Raw genomic sequence first — 23,565 nt, 5'->3', positions numbered from 1 at the left:
ATATCTGAGACAGTTTTAATAGTGTGTAATGTGTTTCTGCCAGTCACAGTTTTGGCCTATCTCTTCAGTTTATCTCACCAGGGCTCTATAACAACTGAACACATTTAGTAGACTATGTGGGTTCATATACAGTATAGAGTAGTTGTAAGCAGATATTTGAGAAGATAAGACAATGTGAAGTGTGACTAACCAATGAAAACCCCTCACCTTGGCACGTGCGTCCGTCCTCATCGAGCCTTTGACCTGGAGGACATCTGCAGTAGAAGCTCCCGATGGTGTTACAGCACAGGGCCTCACAGCCTCCATTTGTCTCCTCACACTCATTCACATCTGAAAAACAGAGAGAAGGTGAAAAGTTAGAAATGTTACAAAACACATTTACAGAGTTTTCTACTGGATGATCTGGCACACTCTTGTCTCTATGGAATGGGCCAAAGTTAATGAAGACTTGGTTTAGTCTTGGCCAGGCCAGGTTCAGTTACATTTTTTCGTTGCAATTTAGCCTCAGTTTCGATGTGTTTACAAACATGAACAGCCTTAATCAACAAATGACCTTTAGTATTTCATTGTATATGGTCAATGAAGAAATACAATAAGATTATACAAGTGAGAAATTTAACTTCCACCTACTTTAAAGGTCCAGTAGACTCTTGTGAGCTTTAAGCCATGTTAGAATGTTGTTACCTCCTCAAAAACATACCTGGAGTTGTGTTTTGTTTTATTCACATGTTTGTTTAACCCTTTCTTTTCAGGCTGTCTATGTCTACATGTGACATGAGCAAAATGCTCTGTTTCACCTTGTGATATCATGGACATTTTCAAGACAGCAGCTACCTTTTACCTTTTGTTCTGTAGAGATCAGAAATTCCAGGGCTGAAATTATCAAAATTAGAGCCCGACCGATATGGATTTTGCTGTGGCCGATATGAAACCAATATAATGGGAGTTGGAGCTGCCGATAGCCGATATAATCACCGATATATTTAGTGATGTAAAAATTCACTGTAAATGTTGAATTGTTTAAAACACTTAGGTTTGGCTCTGGTGGATTTTAAATTGGGTTTATTTAGGCAACATTTATTGTTATTCTGCCTCTTTACATCATATTTACAGACAGTAGGTTGACTTAATGGCATTTTTGCATCACATTCTAGACACTAGTGATGGGTATTCCAGTTCTTTTTAGAGAACCGGCTCTTTTGGCTCGGCTCACTAAAAGCTGCTGGTTCTTTTGGCTCCCAAGTGGCTCTTCAGATTGTTTTGTTGCAAGCAGGACTAAAGCACGTCTAAAGCAGGACTGAATCAGGACTGAACCAGGTCTAAACCAGGACTGAAAAAGGACTAAACCGGGACTTATTTATTTTATGCTAAACTACAGTCAAATATGCTCGTTTTTTTTTTTTTTTTGTTTTTTTTTTTTAATCCTACGTACACGCAAATTTCTCAAAGTTTCGTTTTTAGCCGCTGCCGCTGTCAAACCACGAATCTGCACGCGGCGTGAAGAGAAAAAAAGTGAGAGAAAGAGAAAACACGGCTCCCAGTAAGGATCAGGCTCCCGTCGTTCCCTTCAAAGAGCCGGTTCTAAGAGTCATTTCGTTCGCGACCGACCCATAACTAGTAAAGAAACTAGCGCTATTAGCCTTTAGCCGTAAATATACGTGCGCGCCGCGGTAATTACGTATATGCGCAAATGTCATAATTCACACCTCTATTCACAGCTCATTTACATATCAGTGCAGGTCCAGTAGCAAATATACGGCCAATATAGTCACTTTAGAACAGACCAATAGAAAACAGTCTGTTTATGTGCGGGAGCTACAGCAGCTAACCCATAACAAATGACAAAAACTAGCTTCAGAGTCGACATATTTCCAACACTCACCGCTCATACAGGCTCCTCCTCACATCACAAATCTGCACTAATAAATGTCCTTTTAATCCAGACTCAAACCGATTGTCCGTAAAAAGAATATCATCTCAGTGTTTGGATCTGTGTCTGCAGGTGTAAACAAACACACGTGAGTGACGCGACTCTGTGGTGTGTTCAGGGACAGTACGGACACACACAGACAAATGACTCCGTAGATAAATACTGATGTGGAGCCACATATTAGGACATTTATCTGTCTGTAAATCGGATTAAATGAACAGAATGTAGAGAGTCTAAGCTTTATAACGAGGTATAACATGCCCACGTGAAATATCGGCCCCTATCAGCAAGCATATCGGCCGATAGCCAATATGCCTAAAGTTGCCCATATCAGCCGATAATATCGGCCAACCGATATATCGGTCGGGCTCTAATCAAAATTATTCTTGTGGTGGTGTATGAAGTTTAAATACACAATGGAACACTTCCTATATTTGTATTTGTAATTATTTTGGAAAACTGAAGTGCCCGAAAGAAATATGAGCCCTTTAAACTGATAATAAACTCATATTCACCAATAATGGAACCTCTTTATGTCTTTGTTTCATTTTTGATTGGTACTTTCTTCCTAATCCAGATCAGTCATAAAATTGTCAAAAGCCAACACAAGAATTCCATTTTGTGGGATCATTTTCTCAGAAACCTCAGCAGATTGGATTCTCTTCTCAGACTACACATAATTACAGGAATCGTGTCCAGCGCTGACAGTTCCACAAAGTGAAGAAACTCACACAAACTCAGCTACTGTGTGTCTGATAAGGACAGATAAGAGATGTAAGGACCCTGATAGCACAAACAAGGGAATTACTACTGTCAGTGCTAGACAAGACTATGCTGCTGGTGATTTCATTACAACAAATAGTGTCACTGTTGCTGGTGTATTCCTAGAAGTCATATGAACAAGACTGGCAAGAGGCAGAAACATAGACTGTACATCTCATGATGTACAGTGATGTGTGATCTGTACAGCTCGTGATGCTGGCAATTATAGGAGAAAATTTGGAGCCAGGCTCCATATTAGGAATATGATTTTTTACAGATAAAATAGCGAAATAAAAACCCTGGATCATTTAGAGTGGGTTAATATGAACATTTTAAGACCAAAATGACAAGGCTCACAGCAGCAGTTACAGAGAGAGGGGCCATAATATTTCACTGTAAGTCAATGGTCAATGGGAACCAGGGTCAGCAGGAGCCAGAAGAGCCGCATGCAAAGTTCCTATTTGGAACGCAGCAGCTAGCACATTAGCTATGTCCATTTATATATACACTCTATGGCAGGGGTCTCAGACTCGCGGCCCGGGGGCCAACTGCGGCCCTCAAAAGGATTTTTTGCGGCCCTACACTTAATTCCAAAGAATAATGTCAGTGCGGCCCGCGGTAGATGTACGCACAATCCCACCCCCCTACCGCGGGCCGCACTGACAGATGAAACTGCAATCGGTGCCCGGGAAGATTCACAACAACAGATTATTAACGCATTTTACATCCCAAAACTCAACTTACAGCAGTTGTGAAGCAACGAGTCTAAGTGGATCTGTTAATATGAGTATACGTGCACATACGGCGTCACCGAAGAACCAAAACAAACCACATGGTGGTACACGTGTGGGCACTTCACTTTACGCTCCCACAACCACAGTATCAGAGCGCAGAGGAGGCGCTGACAGAATTCCCCTGTTCATATGTATGGGACCATTATTGGAGGGGCTCATAAGAAATAAAAAGACTTTGACAGTCTGTTTACCTGCTCAACACTCGGTGCGTAATTTGCTGGCAACTGGATGACCAAGCTCCACATATGCGTCGCCGAATTCCACGCGCACTAAGCGGCAAACACAGCTGTCCCATCAATATGCAAGCACGACAAAACTGCACTGATCTATTCCAGAGGCTTGGCGACATGTTAGCAAAAAGTATGAGGCAAAAACAAACGTCTTCCATCCATGTTTGACATACGAGAAGCAGATACACTCCAGTGTGGTCCGCTTTCACACCGGCAAACAAACCAAAACTGGTCTGATTAACGAGCTTCTGTATCCCGGTAGAACAGCAATACCTCCAGTAACTAATACTGATTTTCAGTGTTAATACCGCGGGCCGTCCTCATCTTATCATCATGAACTCATAAAACAGCAACATAGAACTTTGTACAAACTCACCGCATCAGCCCAGAGTTTGGGTAACAGCAGCAGCCAACAGCGCTCACCGTAGCGCGCAGCTCCTCAGGACGGGGCTGGGGTCTGGTCCTTGGTCTTCTGTCGTCCTACAAGCGCGTTGGTCAGATGGTCCGGAGGCTCTGTCCTCCATGTGCTGGTTCCAGATGGTGGCGAGCAAGACCAGTGCGCAATGACTGGGTCTGAGCGGGTATGTTCCGCCGTCTGCTCGCTGGTTCCGTGTGGGGAAAGTGAGAATGCGCTGTGGACTACAGGTCTGTGCGGGCTGCTCCGGTCCTCCGTGCTCAAGAACCACGGCTGGTTCCGAGGTGGTGCAAAGCATCCGGACAGGAGCGTGAGTCCAGTTTAGTTGGTGTCCGTCCTCTGCGCATTTGGTTCTTCCCTGGGAAAGCGCTTTTCACTCCCCGCTCCACGTCATCTGAGCCTGGACAGAACCGGAGCTGCTCCTGCTGGTTCGGGACTCTGGTTTGGATCTAGTCCGACTGTATTTCTCACACTAGGCTAAAAGCAGGACATTTTTTAAAGGTGAATCAATTGAATGGGCGATTGCCTATTGCCATAAAATTATCTGGTTAATTAAAGCCTAAAATAACAAATGCTGGTTCCTACATGATCACGGGGAACACCGGGACGTCTGTGCAGGTCCTGAACAGAAGTACACACCCCCAATTTTGACTCACTCTGGAGCCACACGCTCGCACGTTCTTGCTCTGATCTTCGTGTGTTACATTCTCTGTATTGGCCATTGTTGGTAAAATAATTCGAAAATGAATCGCGGCTGCGTCTGGACAACAATCTGTTACTGCGCTGGAGTCTTACAGCGCGTCATTTCAGGCAGAGGAGATGCATTTCTCCTATGATGCATTTCAAATAGTTCGTTTGAACCTGCTGTCTATGGTTTGGACCCGGGTTCGCGTTCACACCAGAGGAACCGCACCAAAGTTGGTCATTTGGGTGCGGATTCAAGCGAACCGAGACCACCTCTTTTTCGGTCCGCTTGAGTTGGTCCGGGTCAGAATCCGATTGACGCTTTCACACCAACGCAAACGAACCGAACTAACCACTTTTGGTTCGAATGGACCATTTGGTGCGCACCAAATACTGTCGGTGTGAAAGCACCTAATACAGGTCAAGGCTCACTGATGAGGATCTTCAATCTATCCTGAGGATCTCATATGCTTCCTCCTGCAAGCCAAATATCTCTCAGCTGTGCAAGATGAAGCGTAGCCAGGTTTCAGCCAGCAAGGAGTAGGCAAAAGAAGAATAGACGTAATAGTTAAAACTTACGTTCTGAATACATTTTCATGTTCTGAACTGTTATTAAAGATTAAGAAAATGTGTTGCGTGTTGTTCTTTCTCTCTCTTTTTTTTCCGTGCAACCGCTATTTATCGAATACTCAAACTTTATCTAATGTGGCCCCCAGGTGATTTGAGTTTGAGACCCCTGCTCTATGGGCATAAATCTCCCAGGACCATATACAAGACAAGACTTAGACATAATTAAACACATGCTGTGTATATTATATTAAAGGTAAAGTACACTTTATTGTCCTTGTAGGGAAATTTGTCCTCTGCATTTGACCCATCTCCTCAACGGGCACAGTGCTTGGGACCCTGTCCATGATCTTGCTGCTAATCCTGATTAGGATTACCTAGGAGCATTTTACCTGTTGTGTATGTTTTGGGTTATATTGTTTCCAGATTGGTGATATCTAAATCTATCTATCTATATATCTATATCTATCTATCTCTATCATATATATATATATATATATATATATATATATATATATGCAGCTAACATGATTACTAATGAAACAACAACTTATTTGTAGTAGTTTGCATCAAGCTGCTCTTAATATGATTCTGTAATGTACGTGGCTGACAGCTTTACAAAAAGTTCATCAGTTAAACTCCTCTGAGTTTGATAAGGGCAGAGAGGAAACAGACCTACAGCACATGCATTCTTGGACAATTATCTTCATATGGCCATTTGTCAGAAAAGATTAGAATTACTCAAGATCTTTGTGGCATGCTGGAATTTAATATTTGACATCCACACAAAAGGAATCCTAGTACAATTGCAATGATTATGTCTGATACTTTCAATAATGTAAGTTACTACTACTAAGATATAAGATATACTACTACTTCTATAGCTACTGCTACTTCTGCTCATCCATTAGCACTGTGTTAAGTGTTAAAAGTGTTAAATGTGAAGCTAATGCTGTCATGTATGCAGCGAAATTGTGATTGAACTACATGTTGCTGCTAATATACCCACTACTATATTTATACACCAGAGTTACACCTAATGTGGGTCAGGGGCAGTTAATGTCTTACCAGAAAAAGTGACTGGGGCATGTCAGGATTAGCATGTAGTGTTATCTCCTGCCAAGTCAATCTCAAATAATCCTCAATAAATCTACATCCAAGAAATCCAAAGTCATTAAAATCAATACATGCAATCACGCTAGCCTCAGTCTGTGGAAAAAATACACAAGGAAGACTTTTTTCTCAGTCAATCAATTTTTCCTGGACACTGCAGCAGTTTGAAGAGATTTAGTTAGGAGTATTTTTCTGTGTTACTGTGAGGAATCGTGTACTCAGATATGCGCTGTAGTCTGTGGTAGATGAAGTACTCAATTTTGTTACTTCAGTAAAAGTACATATACTCAAGTAAAAGAATCACATGAAAGCTACTTAAGTAAAACTGATGAAGTACCTGTTTAAAAATACATATTAAGAGTAAACAGTAAATTAATTTAGCTGATTTTAAGTGATTCAAATGATTATTTAGCTGTTTTAGAGTTTTTTGTGTATTTGGTTTGCTTAAAGTTAGGGCGTTAACTCAAATTAAATGTGGTAAAAATAAGTCTGAATCATTTCAGCAGGCCTCAAACCAAAAAGTACTTTTTACTTTTCAGTTCAGCTCGAAAATGTAGTGGAGTAGAAAGTACAGATAAATGTAGTGAAGTAAAAGGAAAAAGTATTCAGTGGAAAATGTACTTAAGTAAAGTACAGGTACCTAAAAATTTTACTGACGTATTGTACTTTAACTTTTATACTTTGTGCACTTGCACTGACTGCAGTACACCGTAGTACACAATAGTTTATGTGATACAGGCAGTCTGAAAATAAACCACTCAAAATACATGCCAAGCCATTGTTGAGTGTAAATCTGGCATTACTACAGTGCAACAAAAACTTACAGATATTTGGGCAATAAACACAGAGTAAAAGTATACAACTCTCTGGGAAACAAAGTGTGGTGAGGACAGGGGAAAGTCCAGTTTTGTCCATTTCATAAACTTTTTGGTAAACTGCAAACCCAGCAATAGTGGAGCAGCCAATTAAGAGAATTCCCTTCAACATCTGGAAATGTTCAGACCAAAATACAGCAGCCCAGTGTTAGGGTCATAAAAGCTAAACGTGTACTGAGTGTGTAATGAAGATCTGGATTCAACACCAGAAATATGCTTTATGTGGCTGTAAAGCTTAATTAGTCCTGTCCTACTACAAATGATGAGATAATTACAGTTCTTATCATAATTGGGGTGATATAATCCATTATACTGTATGGAGTGGTCTTGAATGGCACAGCTAAATAATTTAAATGTATTTTAAAATTAATTTTTGAATATTTTTTTGTGGTTTTATTGTTAATTAGATTTTTTTATTTATCTGTGTTTATTGACTGACAACCAGTTTTCATTTTAAACAACCGAGTACACTAATTTGTTTGTTTCTTAAAGGTGCATTGTGTAACTTGGTTGCCTCCATGCAGATATTACTGTTTTGCCTGTATTATTCCACAGTATGAAAATACACTTGTTAATCACAATTGAGACAGGTTAATGTTCAGATCTATGGAGAAGCAAGCATGTGCATGCTAAGAATTCATGTTCATGTTTTTGAAAGTACTTTTGAGCTATACAACACATATAATAGAACAAATGCAAGAGATGTTGCCCTACTGTAACATTCCAGGCAAAGAAATAACATCTCCACAATAGTGGACCCTCCACCTTAGAAATTACACAGTGCACCTTTAATTAGCTTTTTGAGTTAAATTTGTGTTTATTGTAAGTTTTTGCCATTGACATTAAAGCTGTGATTTTTTTTTTTTCCATTTTGTACAGTTTATTTATTTACATTTGGTGAAGTAGTTTGCTGCATTATTTAACATGTCCTTGAGGTCCACCATACTCTCCATCATTTACACTGAGAGTGCAGACAGTCAGCAGCAGCCTCCAAACTCATCGCTAATACCACAGACACACAGAGACAAACGAGGCCAGGACCAGGAATAGGGAGCCTGATTCTCATACGGGACCCTGCCCTCACCCCCTACCCCCACCCCAGCCACTCCCTCTTACCCCCTCTCACACACCGCAACTGGCTCCTCAGGCCACACACCTGTGAGGAGGTGTGAGGAGCACTGTCCTGGGTCAGTGTTAGAATCATCACACTGCACAAATTTCTGCCCAATCACCAAACAGGAATGTGAAAGAAATGGCCATGGACATACACTATATAGGTTAAGTTTCTCATGATTAACTGATAATATTTTTAACACATTAAAGGTGCACTGCGTAACTTTTCTACTAGAGTATACACAATCTGCTTTTCTCCACTGAGCAGTTATTGTTTTGCCTGGAATGCTTCACAGTTTGGCATTAAACCATATTTTTATCTCCATGGATATAGATGAGTTTAATGCTATGCTGTGGAACTTGGTAAAGTATTTAGCAAGCAGTTACGGGCCCTCCTCATCAGGGGCATCAGGTCTACATGCAAAGTATCTTGAGCATTTACAGATGCCAGAGTTAAAAAATCTGAACTTTCAGCAAAATTCTCAGCACATCACTTAGTTTTAGGTGCCTGCCCTCAAATATAAAAGCGTCCAACTAGAGGCAATTGGCACGATTTTGATTCTGCAGTGAGAACTCAGCATAAAGCAGTAAAACCCCTCAGGAAAAATCATACTAGTTAAACTCAATAACCTCAAAGGCATGAGAGAGTCTTGAGGCTAAAGTTACTTAATTTTTTTTCCTCCCATCAATCAATCCTTCATCAGTGTGGCCTCCAGCTGATCCAACACATCTCTAGAGGTGGACCAGACAGGGGAGTGCTCAGTTTGACCCTGTCCAGGGAAGTGTGTCCTGTGTGAAGGAGCTACTCCCTGACCTGACCTTCATGAGGAACAGAGACTGGAAGTTTTTCTAGGTTCAGATGAAACACCTTAAACAAGGACCTGTGTTATGAGAATCCAAGTTTGGATTAGGGCAAGGTCAAAGTTGAATCCATGCAGTGGTAAGAGGCCCCCAGGATCATTTCAACATGTGTTAGGAGTGCTTCTGCTACTACTCCTTTGACACAGGGCAGGCAATTAATCAGATTTTTATCTAATACAATACAATACAATGATTAAAAAAATGTGCTAGTATTTTTTAATCGAGACTAATGTGTCAGAATAAAGGCATTTATTTATTGTTGTTAAAAATCGTGTTTGACCAGTACAAGCACATTATTCCTGTACTGCTCTTTATCGTAGAGCTACTATTGATCTGTAAAATTATGGCTCATCTGAGGTTCAAAGGCCAACTCTCAAAGTTGAATCATACAGAGGTAAGGGGCCCTATAGGGATTGAACAACATGTGCAAAGAGGAGTGTCAGATATAGCTACTACTCAGATCTGCTACTATAGTAGTCTGCAAAACAGATGGGGAATATGGCAAAAATAAAAATAAATTAGATCAACCAGTTTGTGTCCTATGGAACATTCAAGTCAAAGCAATAACATCTCCATAGAGACAAGCAAGTGGTGAACCCATCACCAGAAAAGTAAACTATATCAGCTTAGGATATCTCTTAGACCTTCTTTTCCAGTGTTCCACATCTCTTTTTTCCAGTGCACTTGTCTTGTCACATAGCACAGCTGCTTGTGTTTACCAGGTGCTGTGAACATGGACCTGACAGAGACAGTGGGAGAGGATGACTCAGGAGAGCTCTACCCAACTGCGAGCTTGGTAATTCTGTTTAACTGTGACTAAAGGATATGAGCTGGAACTGACTATTTACCGCACATCATCTGAGCAGGAAATGCATCCCGACCTTTGAACTCTGATTCATGTGACCCTTAACATGTGGATGACACACACAAAGATGGCACCAACTGCAGCCAGTAATTATAAAGAAATGACTAATATTTTTCAACATTCAACACTATTTAAAAAAAACAAAAAAAAACAGAGCAAAATAGTAATAAAATTTAAAAACAAAACATTTACATTTAATAATTAAAATAATAATACATTGGATTAGATATGGAGGTATTAACTAAAATGTACACAGAACAGAAAAGTATGAGAGTTTGGACAATGTATATGAATATTTTATCTTAGAATAATTTAAACAGTGTTATTCTTAAGCCAAGGTGTAGGTTTTATTATTTGCCATTATGTGAAAGCAGAGTTGGTGCAAGTCTTTAAAGGTGCACTGTGTAACATTTCTGTATCCTCTGCCATAAAAGTTACATAATAGCTACTCATTTAATGATTGCCATGTCATTAATTCTGAATTAGTTATATGTATAGTTTTGAAGACTGACCCAAAACATTCAGGCTGCAGAAAAAACTAAGAACTAAGCAATATTGACCACAGTAAAGTATCTTTAAAAACAGTCACCTATTCACTTCCATTTGAACTTGGTTCTACACTGCCCCCTACTGTCTCTGTCCACTCTACTGAAACAGCCCAGATGCTATTAGATTTCTTTTTATGATCACACAGCTGTACAAATCACATATAACTTCACTACAGTGCCCTCACTGGAGAGAAATGCTCCAGTCTGCCTTTCCATATAATCATATTGACCTTCTGTTAGGAAATACTCAAAATCCAAATCCTATTTGATGCATACTTTGGCCAAGTTTTCCTGTATAGCCTTGTAATTGTGGTCATTGTCACAGCTGGTCTAACTCAGATCATACTTGTTTTACAGGTTGGGGAAGTAGATTTGACCATTAAAAGCCCAAAGAGCAACCACTTAAGCCTCATAATGTGTACCTCTGGGGTAAACCTGTATTTAAGAACCACGTGCATTTCTATAAAATCATTAACAATCAGTGTTAAGTTTGGCAACACCGGAATACAGCTCTTTACACACACATGACATCAATGTGGAGATTTATAAGGCCCTATTTAAACTTCTGTGGGCTTGGCTAGGGTGAGGCTACTTTCTATTGACAAAAGGTTGATTGAATGGTGGATGCAAATAGAAATCAATAATGTTTCAACTTGCTCTGCACAACCAATGAATCCTATAGTAGGGTTAGGGTTAAGGCACACCCTTAAAACAAACTGATAATTTGACATATTCATACTAATACATGAATCATTTTTCTTCTTGCACATTTTTACTAGAAAATGAAGAAATTCAGTAAAACTGGCACATTTTTGTTCACTACTCACACTTATCAATTAATACTACTTTATTTGTCAGCAAGGGGCAATATAAGAACATTGAGCAGCAAAATACAATAATAAAACAAAGCTCAAACAAAAATCTCAGCAGCTCAAAGGGCAGGGTCATCAGATGTAGTGAGAGCAGTTTGAGGAGAATAACAGCCCTTAGGACAAAAGTGCCCCTCCTCTGTGTCCTCATTGTCCTACAGCATCACAGCAGCCTCCAGGGGCAGCCAGGTGGGCTTTGGAGACACAACAGGAAAGCCTCTCCTAAGCCCCTCTCTCTCTCCACTGTGTTGTTTTGGTCCATGTTGAGACAGGTCATTCCCTCAAAGTTTTTCCTCTGGAACGTCTTCTGACATATTTGGTATAGAAAGCCTGTTGTATTTGTCTACAGTCTGTAGCATGTCAGAGGTAGCTGGCTAGCACAGATAGCTCCATGCAAGGCTGCCAAGGGTACATGAAAAATCTGGTCAAATTACAAATTACTAAGTCCATAACTACAGTTATACTGCACATGCTGCACTTCTTAGTAAAAATCCCCAAATATCAAGTTAAAAATGTAAAGAGCAGCCAACCATGACCATGGCAACCAGGAAGCCCAGTGGTAGATAGCCACATCATCTAACATCAGCTGCTCTGGGTCTGACTGATGGAAACACGATTGCCAATCTACGCAAAAGGTTCTGGAACCACTGTAGTTCACTCAACACAAAAATTCATCAAACAGCTTGGCTTATGCACCCAAGAACACAACAATGGATTACTAAGTGTGAAGTCATAACAACTTGTTTGGGTCTAAATGTTCAACAGACACAAACTTCCAGAGAAATAAAAACTTACAGTTAAATACTATTAGTTACTTTTTTGGCCTTGATTTAACGTAAAAATGGTGTTATAAATGATTTCTACAACTCAAGAACACCAAAGTACACTTTTTTTGTTTTTGGTTAAAAAACCATTATAGTAAAAACAGGCTGGAATTAAGAACAGTTATGATTCCTCATTCCTTAATGGCATCTTATGAACTGACACGAGCGAGAATTCAACCTCCAACTTCCCGTAATGGGGCGACTCATTCACCGGAGTCACACAGCCCTGAGAGGTCAATGGGTTTCTGAATGTATGGCTAAGTAAGCTAACTGTCATGACTCTATACTTCTCTTGAACTAAATATATTTGGTGCTGTCATTTCCAACAGTAGCATGAAGTCGTCCTCATATCACTCTTTTTCAGGGCAAGTGTTGACAAGAAAATGCTGGAGAGGATTTGCTGGAAGAAATAGTAGGGGGCTGTCGACTAGAGGCTAAAATATCAATCAAGAGGTCCTTGCATAGCTTATTATCTGAACCAGTGAGCCTTAAATTTTAATATTTGTGCACGTTTGATCTCTGGGGGATTTATGTGTGACTTCAAAGAGGTTCAAATCCAGTCTTCGGGTTTGTTTAGTGAATGGTCTGCTCCACCGCGTCCTTCTAATCCATGTTTTGACGAGATGTTTCACCTCAGCAGGTAAATACAGGGGGAGTCAGATAGAGGCTTAAACAGTTAACTGGGAAGCGCTTTGTTTATTAATATCAGTGATGAAGACGAGTCTCAATCAACACTTGGACTAATTGCTGAGTTTCAGATGACATCACAACATTCTATAGTTCAATAATATCTAATACAACTGGGGGAAGTAAAAATTAATATTGTTGAAATGTAGATTCAGTGAGATCTTTGGTCCAATTACTAATAAAAATGATGAGGTTCAAGGTTTGTGAATTTACCTTTTGGATATTTCATGGCAAAGTAGAATGTTACCAGTTGGGAAAAGTGTCTCTAGCCCCCATCTGGGAGTATGATATAATCACATTCTAAAATCTGAAAACCACCAATTGAATAGTCCAACAAGACTTATTTTACAACTTCAGCAATTGGTTTGTGAATTCAATCATTTCTGTGGTTATTGAAAGGTGCACTATGCAACTTTACTGATCGAGAGTCTGCCAAATGCTTGTCTCCATGGAGATGATCAGTGTTGGGAGTAATGCGTTATAAAAGTAATGAATTACTGTAATGCATTGCTTTTTGCTGTAATGCAGTAATGTAACGCATTACAGGGAAAAAATGGTACAAATGTCAGTAACGTGCGTTACAATGCTTTTTAAACCTGGATTTAAGTAGTGGGTTTTTCATTTTTCTTCATACAAATTCACTAAAATCACCACGATATCAGCAGCAACGAAACGGCATCATTACAGTTCCGAATGTTGGGACGGGCTCAGAGGTGCGCCTGCGTACTCCGTCGGGTAACTGTGGGTGAAAGGACCGGTGCAGAGCTCCGCGCACCATGAGGCGAAGCGCAGCTGATGCCTGATCGTGTTTTGCCGACACTCTGCTCCATGGGCTCGGGGTTCTCTCAGGGGCGGTCCTAGATTCCAAGTCCTGGTTTTGTCCTGGTTTTGTCCTGATTCAGTCCTGGTTCAGCTCTGGTTCAGCTCTGGTTCAGCTCTGGTTCAATTCTGGTTCAGGTCTGGTTTAGTCCTGTTTTATTCCTGGTTTAGACCTGGTTTAGTCCTGGTTCAGTCCTAATGGTTCAGTCCTAATGGTTCAGTCCTGGTTTAGTCCTGGTTCAGTCCATATACGGCGCAAAAGTTCGGCATCTTCGCACAGTTATTTTGGTGAGAGTAACTTATGTAATGCAATAGTCGTATAATGCTTTATATTGTAAATGCAATAATAGTGTAATGTAATGAATTACTTTGAAATGAGAGTAACAAGTAATAAATAACACATTACAGTTTTGAAGTAACTTGCCCAACAGTGGAGAGCTTTGGAGTCTAGCTTTGGCTAAAATGTTCCACAGTATGGTAATACACAGTATGATAATACCAAGCTGAATGGAAACAAGGAAATGAAAGTAAGAAAGGGTATTTTAACACCTGGGCAACTGAAGATGCATGACAGATATGATTAGTGCCACACTGTGGAACATTTCAGGCAATACAATAACATCTGCATGGAGATAAAGCAGGTCCCCACCAGAAACACATATTAAATAGTATTTTGGAGTTTTTCCCACCTACAGATGTGTGAACATCTGGGGATGAATCCATGAATCCATCAACACAAACTTGCCTGCAAAAGGTGTAGCTTGTACAAGACAGGAATGTACAGCTTCATATCTGATCTATTTATCTTTAAGGGGAAAGGCTACAGATAGGACGATGCATGGAATGAAAATCTAATATCATTGCCATCGTAATTATTCATTTAAAATATCTTTTGATAAAAGTGATAAAAGCATCACCTATGAACAGGATTGTGAAACCCATGTATTTAGGTGAGTAGATGATCCAGAGGTCTTACAAGTTGTTAACCTTTTGTCCTGTTTTGTACTAATTTGTTGCACTTAATCTATGCAATTTTCTTTCACTGCACTGTTTTGTTTGTGATCATGTGATGAGCCCTTACATGTTTCAGTGTCAGTAAAACTTATGGATGCTCTCAATATATAGGCCAGCTGCCCCCACGTCTCCGTATATGTCTCTTTTTATGATGTACATGGGGCAACAGGAACAAATGAACGCCTTGCAGTCCTCCGGGCTTTGACCTTTGACCCCTTTGCATGTGTTGGATATATTCCTAGGCTTGCCTTAGCCTGCTGCTATGCTAACCCTGACCTGAACACTTCGAATGCATGGGGCAAAACACAAAGTGGAATCCAAAAATTACTTGTTGTGGTGTCATCTTCTCGTGTGGAGGTGATATGTACACAACAGAAAGACGCCACAGGCCAGAGAAGAGTAATAGCAGCGTCACAAAGCTAGGGTATAAAATGTTATGATGTGATTATGTTTGGGGTGACATTACATGGTTAGAAGTCGTTAAAAGTTGAAAGGAACATTGTTTGGGTACATGACCCATAGGTGATGTCTGTTTAAATATATGTTCTTGTGATAATAATGGAGGAATAGCTGCAGGTCACTGGCATGTTGGATACAGTGTAAAGTACCAATTATGACTGAGGAAGGTTGTATATCTTACCTTAAATATAAAGACAACATGGTAGTAAAACTGTCCAATTCAATTCAGTATGTCATAGGTCTGTTTCATAATAACAATGAGTGAGTTTTCCATTTGAACATAATACAAATGGTATCTATACGGTGTACATCTACAGTCAGAACTGCACGAACATCTTTGGTACACACATGTCCCTATTGGTTCACTGATAATTAATAAAACTAAATACACATCACGTGCTTTGCTAAATTAACCACTGGCCTGTAAGTTGTAATGATAATGAATGCAATTGTTGTAATAATGAAAAGTCGTCTAACAATGAAATATTGTATTGTGCTTAAAGGATTTTTCAAAAATTGTTGAAAACATATTAACTAAATTAATTGTGCATGAGGTCACCACCCAGAGAGAGAACATAATGATAAAAAAATATATGTATTCTGGATACTAAAATGAATAAATAATGTGGAATTGTTTTTTTTTTTCCTCCTGCCATGAATTATTTGGAAACCATACAGTGGTGGGTGTTACTAATACTTAGTCTCTGTAATTAAATTCCAAATAAAGCAATCCCATGTAACTACATTACTCTCTTGAGACAGTAACTAAGTAGTGTAAAATATTACAAATTAACAAGTAACTTGTAATTCATTATTCATTACTTAATAAATCATTGCACTTATATAGCACCATTCAAGTCACCCCTAAGCGCTTTACAAATCATTATTAATACACTTCACACTTAGTGGTGGTAAACTACTGTAGCCACAGCTGCCCTGGGGCACTAACTAACTGCTTTATCAGAGTAAGTTCCCCAACACTGCTGACGAATCTAAACTAACATTAAACTGTCACATCCAGAACCTGCTTGTCCCCAGCCTGCCCACTCCCTTTGTTCCCCCTGTGTCCTACAGTCTAAACTAAACTATGATTGTCCCTGTAATGAGAAGGCCCAGGGCACACAGGGCAGGGTGGGAGCATTCTGCCCCGCCCACCTGCCTTGTCCTCAACCCACACAGAGACATAAACTGCCCCCTCACCTGCCCCTTGTCTAACACAGGGCCATAATCTGCCCCCCTCTCTGCATCATTAGGCCCTTTACAGCTGCCCCAATGAGAGGTCAGTGATGGGATGTCCCATAGATCACAAGTGACAAGAGTTTGCACAAAACAGTTACACCTGTAATGAAACTAATCCTCAACTTTTCTCACAGCCCTTTTATCTCGCCTGGAAACTCAACAGCTAAGCAGCTTTTGTTCTTGATAAAAGCTTTGTGTATATTCTGACTCAAACATTCAGCCATCATCTTATCTAGGAAAACTCAAAGAGATTGCCATGGAGAGAAGCAGGAGTAACAGGCCAGATCTGTGAAGAGGCAAGCTAATTTGTATACATATATATCAGGATTTTTTCTCAGCAATAAAAACACATGTAAAAATGCAAGAAAGATTTATTTAATGCAATATGATGGAACATTCCAGGGTAAGGTGAAACATCTCCATAGAATCAAGCATAATGTAAACCACAAGATTTACTTCGTAGCACTTTTAAGTAGCTATGTTCCCTACTCAAGCACCGGCATTGAGCATGTTTTTCATTGATTCAGCACAACCATGGAACTCACACATTTTGAAAACCACAGAGTTAAATTGAAATATCAAATCAGTACTTGGCATCTAATAGGACTTATTGTGTAATTAGCTGGAGTGGGTTGTGCATCTCCATGACCACCCGAGTCTAAAGCAGGCATGTGGGGTGGCACCAGCACTGAATGAAGAGAATCAACTCATTAAACTACGACAACAGAAAAGATGTCAGCAGCTCTGTGAATGCCCCATTAACGCTCAAATTTACGACTCCCCAAAAACCATCCATAACTGTAAAACTGCAGGATAACGTCAGTGAATGACCTTTTGCCACTTTGTCCAAATAGTTCTCATTTTCACCATTCCAACCCGTGCAAAAACTAAATCACAAAAACAGACTTTGACCTGAAACATGGGAACTTCGGGATTATCTTTGGCATTTGATATTTTCACAAATTTTACAAGTTTTTTCCCTTTCCTCCTTAAAAGTAACTCAAAAATACATCCAGGCATTTTTCAGGAGATAAAACTAACGTGGAAGCAGTTTTATGAGGTCAGATAATCAAACAGTCAGGCTCACCACAGTGCTGAACCTGATCAAACACATCTCACTAGTGACAAACTGCTGCAGCTGGACTACTCACTTTTACAGTCTCATGCTTTAAGATACTGTCAAGGAGAGACTGGAGAATGCTTTAAGATACTGTCAAGGAGAGACTGGAGAATGCTTTAAGATACTGTCAAGGAGAGACTGGAGCAGTGTAAATGTGAATTATAATCACTGTAAGTCACTCAACCTTCCAACAAGTTCGAAGATGCAGTGGGTCAAATGTTTAACATGGACCGTAAATTAATTATATTTTAGTTCATTTACACATTTTATTATATTTTTGGTATATACATTTTAATTGTATTTTTCACATAACAAAAACAAACTGACAAAAAAAACAAAAAAAAAAAAACGCCCATACCCCACACGTCTCGCCATACCCAAAACACAAAGAAAGCGAAACCACTGGGTAATAAAATTGTCATCACCCAGTTCCAGTTTTGGCAATTCTGATTTAATAATGTTGCCATGTTTGATTTAATAATGATGCCTTCTATGTTTTGAAACATTGGTTTGTGTTTCCCTTATAGTCCAGGTAGTGATGAATGATTATTTAATTATTTTAATGGTCAACTATTCATACATAAGTGAATTTGGTTTTCAAATTGCTCTACCAAGCCTAAAATGAGCATTATTTCAAGACAAAACCCATACAACTATATACCAGATCCCCTGTTTAGAAAGTTGTCCACTGTATTTGGCCCATCTTTCAACCAGTATTTCTAAGAATCCAGTCAGGCCCTTGGGCAACCACAGTGCTCAATCAGGAGGTAACACATCCAGACACAGTGAGAACATGCAAACTCCTAAACTGTCAGTCTAAACTGTGAACGTTCTTGCTGTGAGACGAAATGTGGTTGCCATGTTTAGTCCACATATTTAACATACTTTTAACATATTTTTGACATGTGTACTCATCCACTTAGCGACTATGGTGTGTACAGTTCGGCAGTACAATGTATACAATCAAAACCACAGACAGACAAGCATTTATTTTTCCAATGAGGAGGGCTTTTGCTTTCTGTCATGAACATAGAATATAATGTATACATTTTCTGGACATTGCTTGGATTCCAGAGCGAAGCACTTGTTGGAAATTCATGAATGGTTCTGACTTATCTGATATGGCCTCATTTGAAAAACAAACTATGGTTCTGAAAAATGAGTTAGGTGAAAGTACCAACAACCAACAACAGGGATTGGCATTGTAAATTACAGCAATTATTTTTGACCCAGTTAAACTATCAAACTGTATCCTGACATGACATTCTCCAACCACCCTTGGTGCATGAGTAAACGGGTCAACAGAAAGACCTGGTAAAATACTTTAACCATATGTTTTAAGTCAAAGTTCTGTTTAACTGTAAATGAATATATATAGCAGGTGCACCACTGTGGCTCCGCCTGTCACTCTAAATCTGAATGTAAAAAAGGCAGTCGTTTTGGGCAGCTTGCATAAAGCTACACCTGTCCCATTGGATTTTATTGTAAACCAAGCATCCACCTGCTGCATCTATTCAGAGAGAGTGGCTCGTAACATTTCTACTGGTGTTTAAGGTGCAATATGGTACTTTTCTGGTCTGCCAAGTTGTTTCTTGTCTGGAATGAAGTATAGCATTAAACATCAATCATCTATTTTATATATATACTGTATATATATATATATGTGTATATATATATATATATATATGTGTGTGTATATATATATATATATATATATATATATATATATATATATATATATATATATATATATATATATATATATATATATATATATATATATATATATATATATATATATATATATATATATATAAAAAACAACAACTGAGAAACATTCATTCTTACCATTAGATGGCGAGAAAACAGATTGTGTTACCACTACTGTCTCTAAAAATATTCAAAATATGCATTTGTTACACGTTTTGTAATTGTCCTCAAATAAGTTATAATGGTCATCCAATAATGTATATATAAATAATATCCAATAATGTATTATAAATAATATCCAATAATGTATGTATAAATAATATCCAATAATGTATTTATAAATAATATCCAATAATGTATTTATAAATAATATCCAATAATGTATGTATAAATAATATCCAATAATGTATATATAAATAATATCCAATAATGTATATATAAACTATTATAATCACTTTATTGTTGGGTTGAATTTGTACCCTACTACTTTGTGCTGACCATTCTCCATAGTTCAATGGCATCTCGATTCACGTGCTGCCATAACCTTTGACCTTTCTGTGCCAAAAGTCAGTGATTCTGTGTACATTTTCTCAAGTAGTATTGGTAGTTTTCAGAATTAGCGGATGCCCCACTCTTCTAGCCGGTGACCTATGAGCCGCTTGTTGTTCTGTGTTGACCATTGTTTATTCACAGGAACTTTAGAAAAATATCTGAAAAAGACTGTTTAAATTAGTGAATCTGTCAATGTCCTCACAGTACTATATAATCTGCAGAATGGGTAACATATATCCACCCAGCAAGATAAGCAAAAAGGTTTTGGGATAGTGTATTAAAAGGTGAGAGGCGGGCACCTGCATGTACAGGTGATCATTTTCATTATCATCCCTGACCTACACATTACATGGTTGCTTTTCTGTGTGGCCTGACTGGCATTCTTTTTCTCCACACTTGGCCTTAACTTGCAACAGTTAGTCCCTTAGTGCTAATAAACCTCACACACTTAACAGAGATGTCACAGGAAATGTGTTGGCACAAGAATGTGCATTAATTAAAATGTTACATATAACTGCCTGTGGAAGTACAAAAACAGATGAAGCCACATCAACACCAACTCAGTGTTACCCAATTTTGTCGACAGATTTAATGGTAAACAAAGACTTGCAAAACGTTTTAAACTGTGGACCACCTGCTATAATAAAATATCATCAACACGTTATTTAACAAATCCACTCCTCTGAGTCACAGTGTATTGAAAAGCATTTTTTCCCAAACAGACCAATAACACTAAATAGTGTGTACACTCTCTTTAGCCTCACCCGTCTTTAACCCATCCTCAGTGACTGTCTGTGGACTGCAGTTGTAGTTTGAGCTGACAGTGAGATTTAGTGTGCAGTACAGATCTGTCTGTCTCTCAGAAAGAATGTTAAACTCGTGCTTTGAAGAGCACATTACAATCTAATGATCATAATGACCAGGAGTCCATGCTGTCTGTGACTGAAATAAGTGCACTGACCCAAAAACTGCCTCAGCATGATCCTGCACTTCACCAAGCATTTGAAAACTGAGAAAATACATGCAATTACTTAAACAGAGAAGGCATACAATAACACACTGAACATAACCAATCACAGGTTTAGACTACATTGACAACTTGTGCTTTACAGCTAATTTTCAAACTGTAAAAGTAGGAAGAAAATATTTAAATCTGTCTTGTTCCACTTTCTCAACCACACTATAGATTCTTTGGACGAATACACAACTCAAGAACAGTTTTTCAGACAGCAGAGTGAAATGGACCACCATTGCAGTGATATAGTCATGCACAATGTTCTTTCTTACAATTGTAGACAATGTAGCTATTTGATTTGGTCAAAAACTGCTTGGGTATATGTTATGAGTGAACCAAGTAAATAACTAGATTAACTAATTTACAAGATGGGTAATGCTTTAAGAAGAATAGTTTTAGGCTTTGGTAAATGAAAATAAAAGAATCTCAGTGGATTGAACTGTTACAGTAGACCATGATGTTCCATTTTACTTCTGTTCATATTATACACTATCTTTTCTGTGTACTGGAAAATAAATACCATAAGCAGTTAAAACATCTCCATTAAAATGTTTTCAACTTCACAATTTTGCAATATCAACTTGAAAAAAACAATGTCTTTGTCACACCTTTTTACTGCAGTGCTGACTTGAAAACAGTCATTACTACGTCCTGAGGCTGAAGCAGGTGACAGATTTAAGATACAGTGAGTAACATAGGATTAATCACCTCTTTTTAAAGAAGTAAACACTGGTTCAACATCCAAACAGCTCCAGCCACATGAAAAACATTCCACTGCACCGTACTACATCACCAGAGTCTATACTAATGAAACGAGGAGTGTGCTGTGGTCTCTCTCTGCACCACGCTCTCAGTCTCAGCCGTGTTCTAAGCATTTTTGGGTAAACATGTCAGAGCAGACAAGCTGTGACAGACAGGAGAAGAGGAGCTTTGTGGAGAATCTGAGCATCAAAGGTTATTATCCACTTAAGAATGGGATGGGATTAAAGAGGTGTGAGCACAAACTGGCCTAGTGGTTGGACAATATGTCAGTGTAGGTCTATGACATGCCGTCATTTAAATGCAGCAACAGGAGATACAGGAATACATTCATACCATACTCCAAACAACTGTACCCTTATGTAACAGATAATACTCCCTACAACTGTAGAACAACTCACCCTTATGTAATGATAACCCTATGTCCTGTCAATCTTCATATCAACTTTGCACAGAGGTGGGACCAAGTCACTGTTTTGCAAGTCTCAATTAAGTCTCAAGTCTTTGACCTCAAGTCCGAGTCAAGTCCCAAGTCAAATACTGGCAAGTCCAAGTCGAGTCTTGAGTCACTGGCTCATAAGTTCAAGTCAAGTCCAAGTCAAGTCCAAGTAGTCTGTTCTGAGCTTCAAGTCATATCAAGTCTGTAAATCAAAATAACAAATATAGCTTAGATTTGTGCAATTTATATGAATTTTAAGCTAAACTGTACTTTAAAAACCATAGTATATTTATATATGAGTATTTATAGTCCAAGTCACGACTTGCAAGTCCCAACCTTTGTCTTAGCATTGTTTTCCTTATGACCTCTTGTATATAGATAGATATTTTTATTACCTATTTCTTATACTTTATTTTTACTTGTACCTGCACATTTATATAATAATGCCTTATTTGTCACCAGTCTCTTATATAGACTTTAACTATTATTGTTACCATTTATATTTTTTACTCTTTGTTATTAAGTTATATTGTGATCTGTGAGCCACCATGTCCAAGTAATTTCCCTTGTGAATCAATAAAGTTTGTCTAAGACTAAGTCTAACTTTTCAGTACTAAATCTGGCAACCCATGTGCGGCTCATTCAATCGTCTTGAGAATCAATCCACAAAATTATAACAAACAACTTGACCATCATGTCTAAAGTTTTTGTAAGGAGAAAAACTGTTGACATGTTAACATGAATAGAATGTAAAAAGTGTGCTTGTTGAGTTTTTTAACTGATTTAAATGTAACTTTTTGAGTAAATTTTTGAGAGTAGGAGTAAGTATCATATATGACTATATATTTTCAAGTAACACACATATAAGTGATCGGGAGAAATTACTTTTTTTTTATTGCAATAGCTGTGTAAGTACCACAGTTGCCTCTGAACCAGAAGGCAAATGGAACAAATAAATCTGTCCTTACCAGTGTTTGCAAATGCAGCTTTGGTGTCTCTGCTTGTTTATTTTTATTTGTGTATTTTTGTCTAAACCTTAGTGAAAAATGTTGATATATTTCAACCAGTAGAACCATTTTTGCAATTTTTTATCTACCCGACGCCATTGTGATGGCATGTTTATTATCTTTGCACAACTCAAAATAAATCCTTATTCTTGCCATCCACACACTGTTGAAACCTGGAGACCGGACAGATATAATGCTTGGTTCATGCTCTGACACTGGTGCCCCACACTTGCTCTTTGGAGCTCATTCAGTGTCAGTCACCGAGCACTAAACCCGTCAAGGGTCTTTATGGATT

The 23,565-nt window shown here is 38.7% G+C and overlaps 1 protein-coding gene across 1 annotated transcript in view; it reads right to left on the bottom strand.

The window, feature by feature from the left end:
* The window catches only part of megf6b (multiple EGF-like-domains 6b), an 89,776-nt gene that overhangs the window by 40,794 nt on the left and 25,417 nt on the right, over nucleotides 1-23,565 (bottom strand). The window contains exon 5 of the mRNA XM_055160979.1: nucleotides 208-330. Coding sequence (XP_055016954.1) covers nucleotides 208-330 — 123 coding nt within the window. The remainder of the gene's footprint in view (nucleotides 1-207; nucleotides 331-23,565) is intronic.

The sequence above is a fragment of the Boleophthalmus pectinirostris genome, unplaced genomic scaffold, assembly GCF_026225935.1.
Source record: "Boleophthalmus pectinirostris isolate CB_2022bp ecotype Guang Dong unplaced genomic scaffold, ASM2622593v1 HiC_scaffold_3, whole genome shotgun sequence".
Classification (NCBI taxonomy): domain Eukaryota; kingdom Metazoa; phylum Chordata; class Actinopteri; order Gobiiformes; family Gobiidae; genus Boleophthalmus; species Boleophthalmus pectinirostris.
Note: the sequence above shows the minus strand (reverse complement) of the source record. Positions and strands in the feature narration are given on the sequence as shown.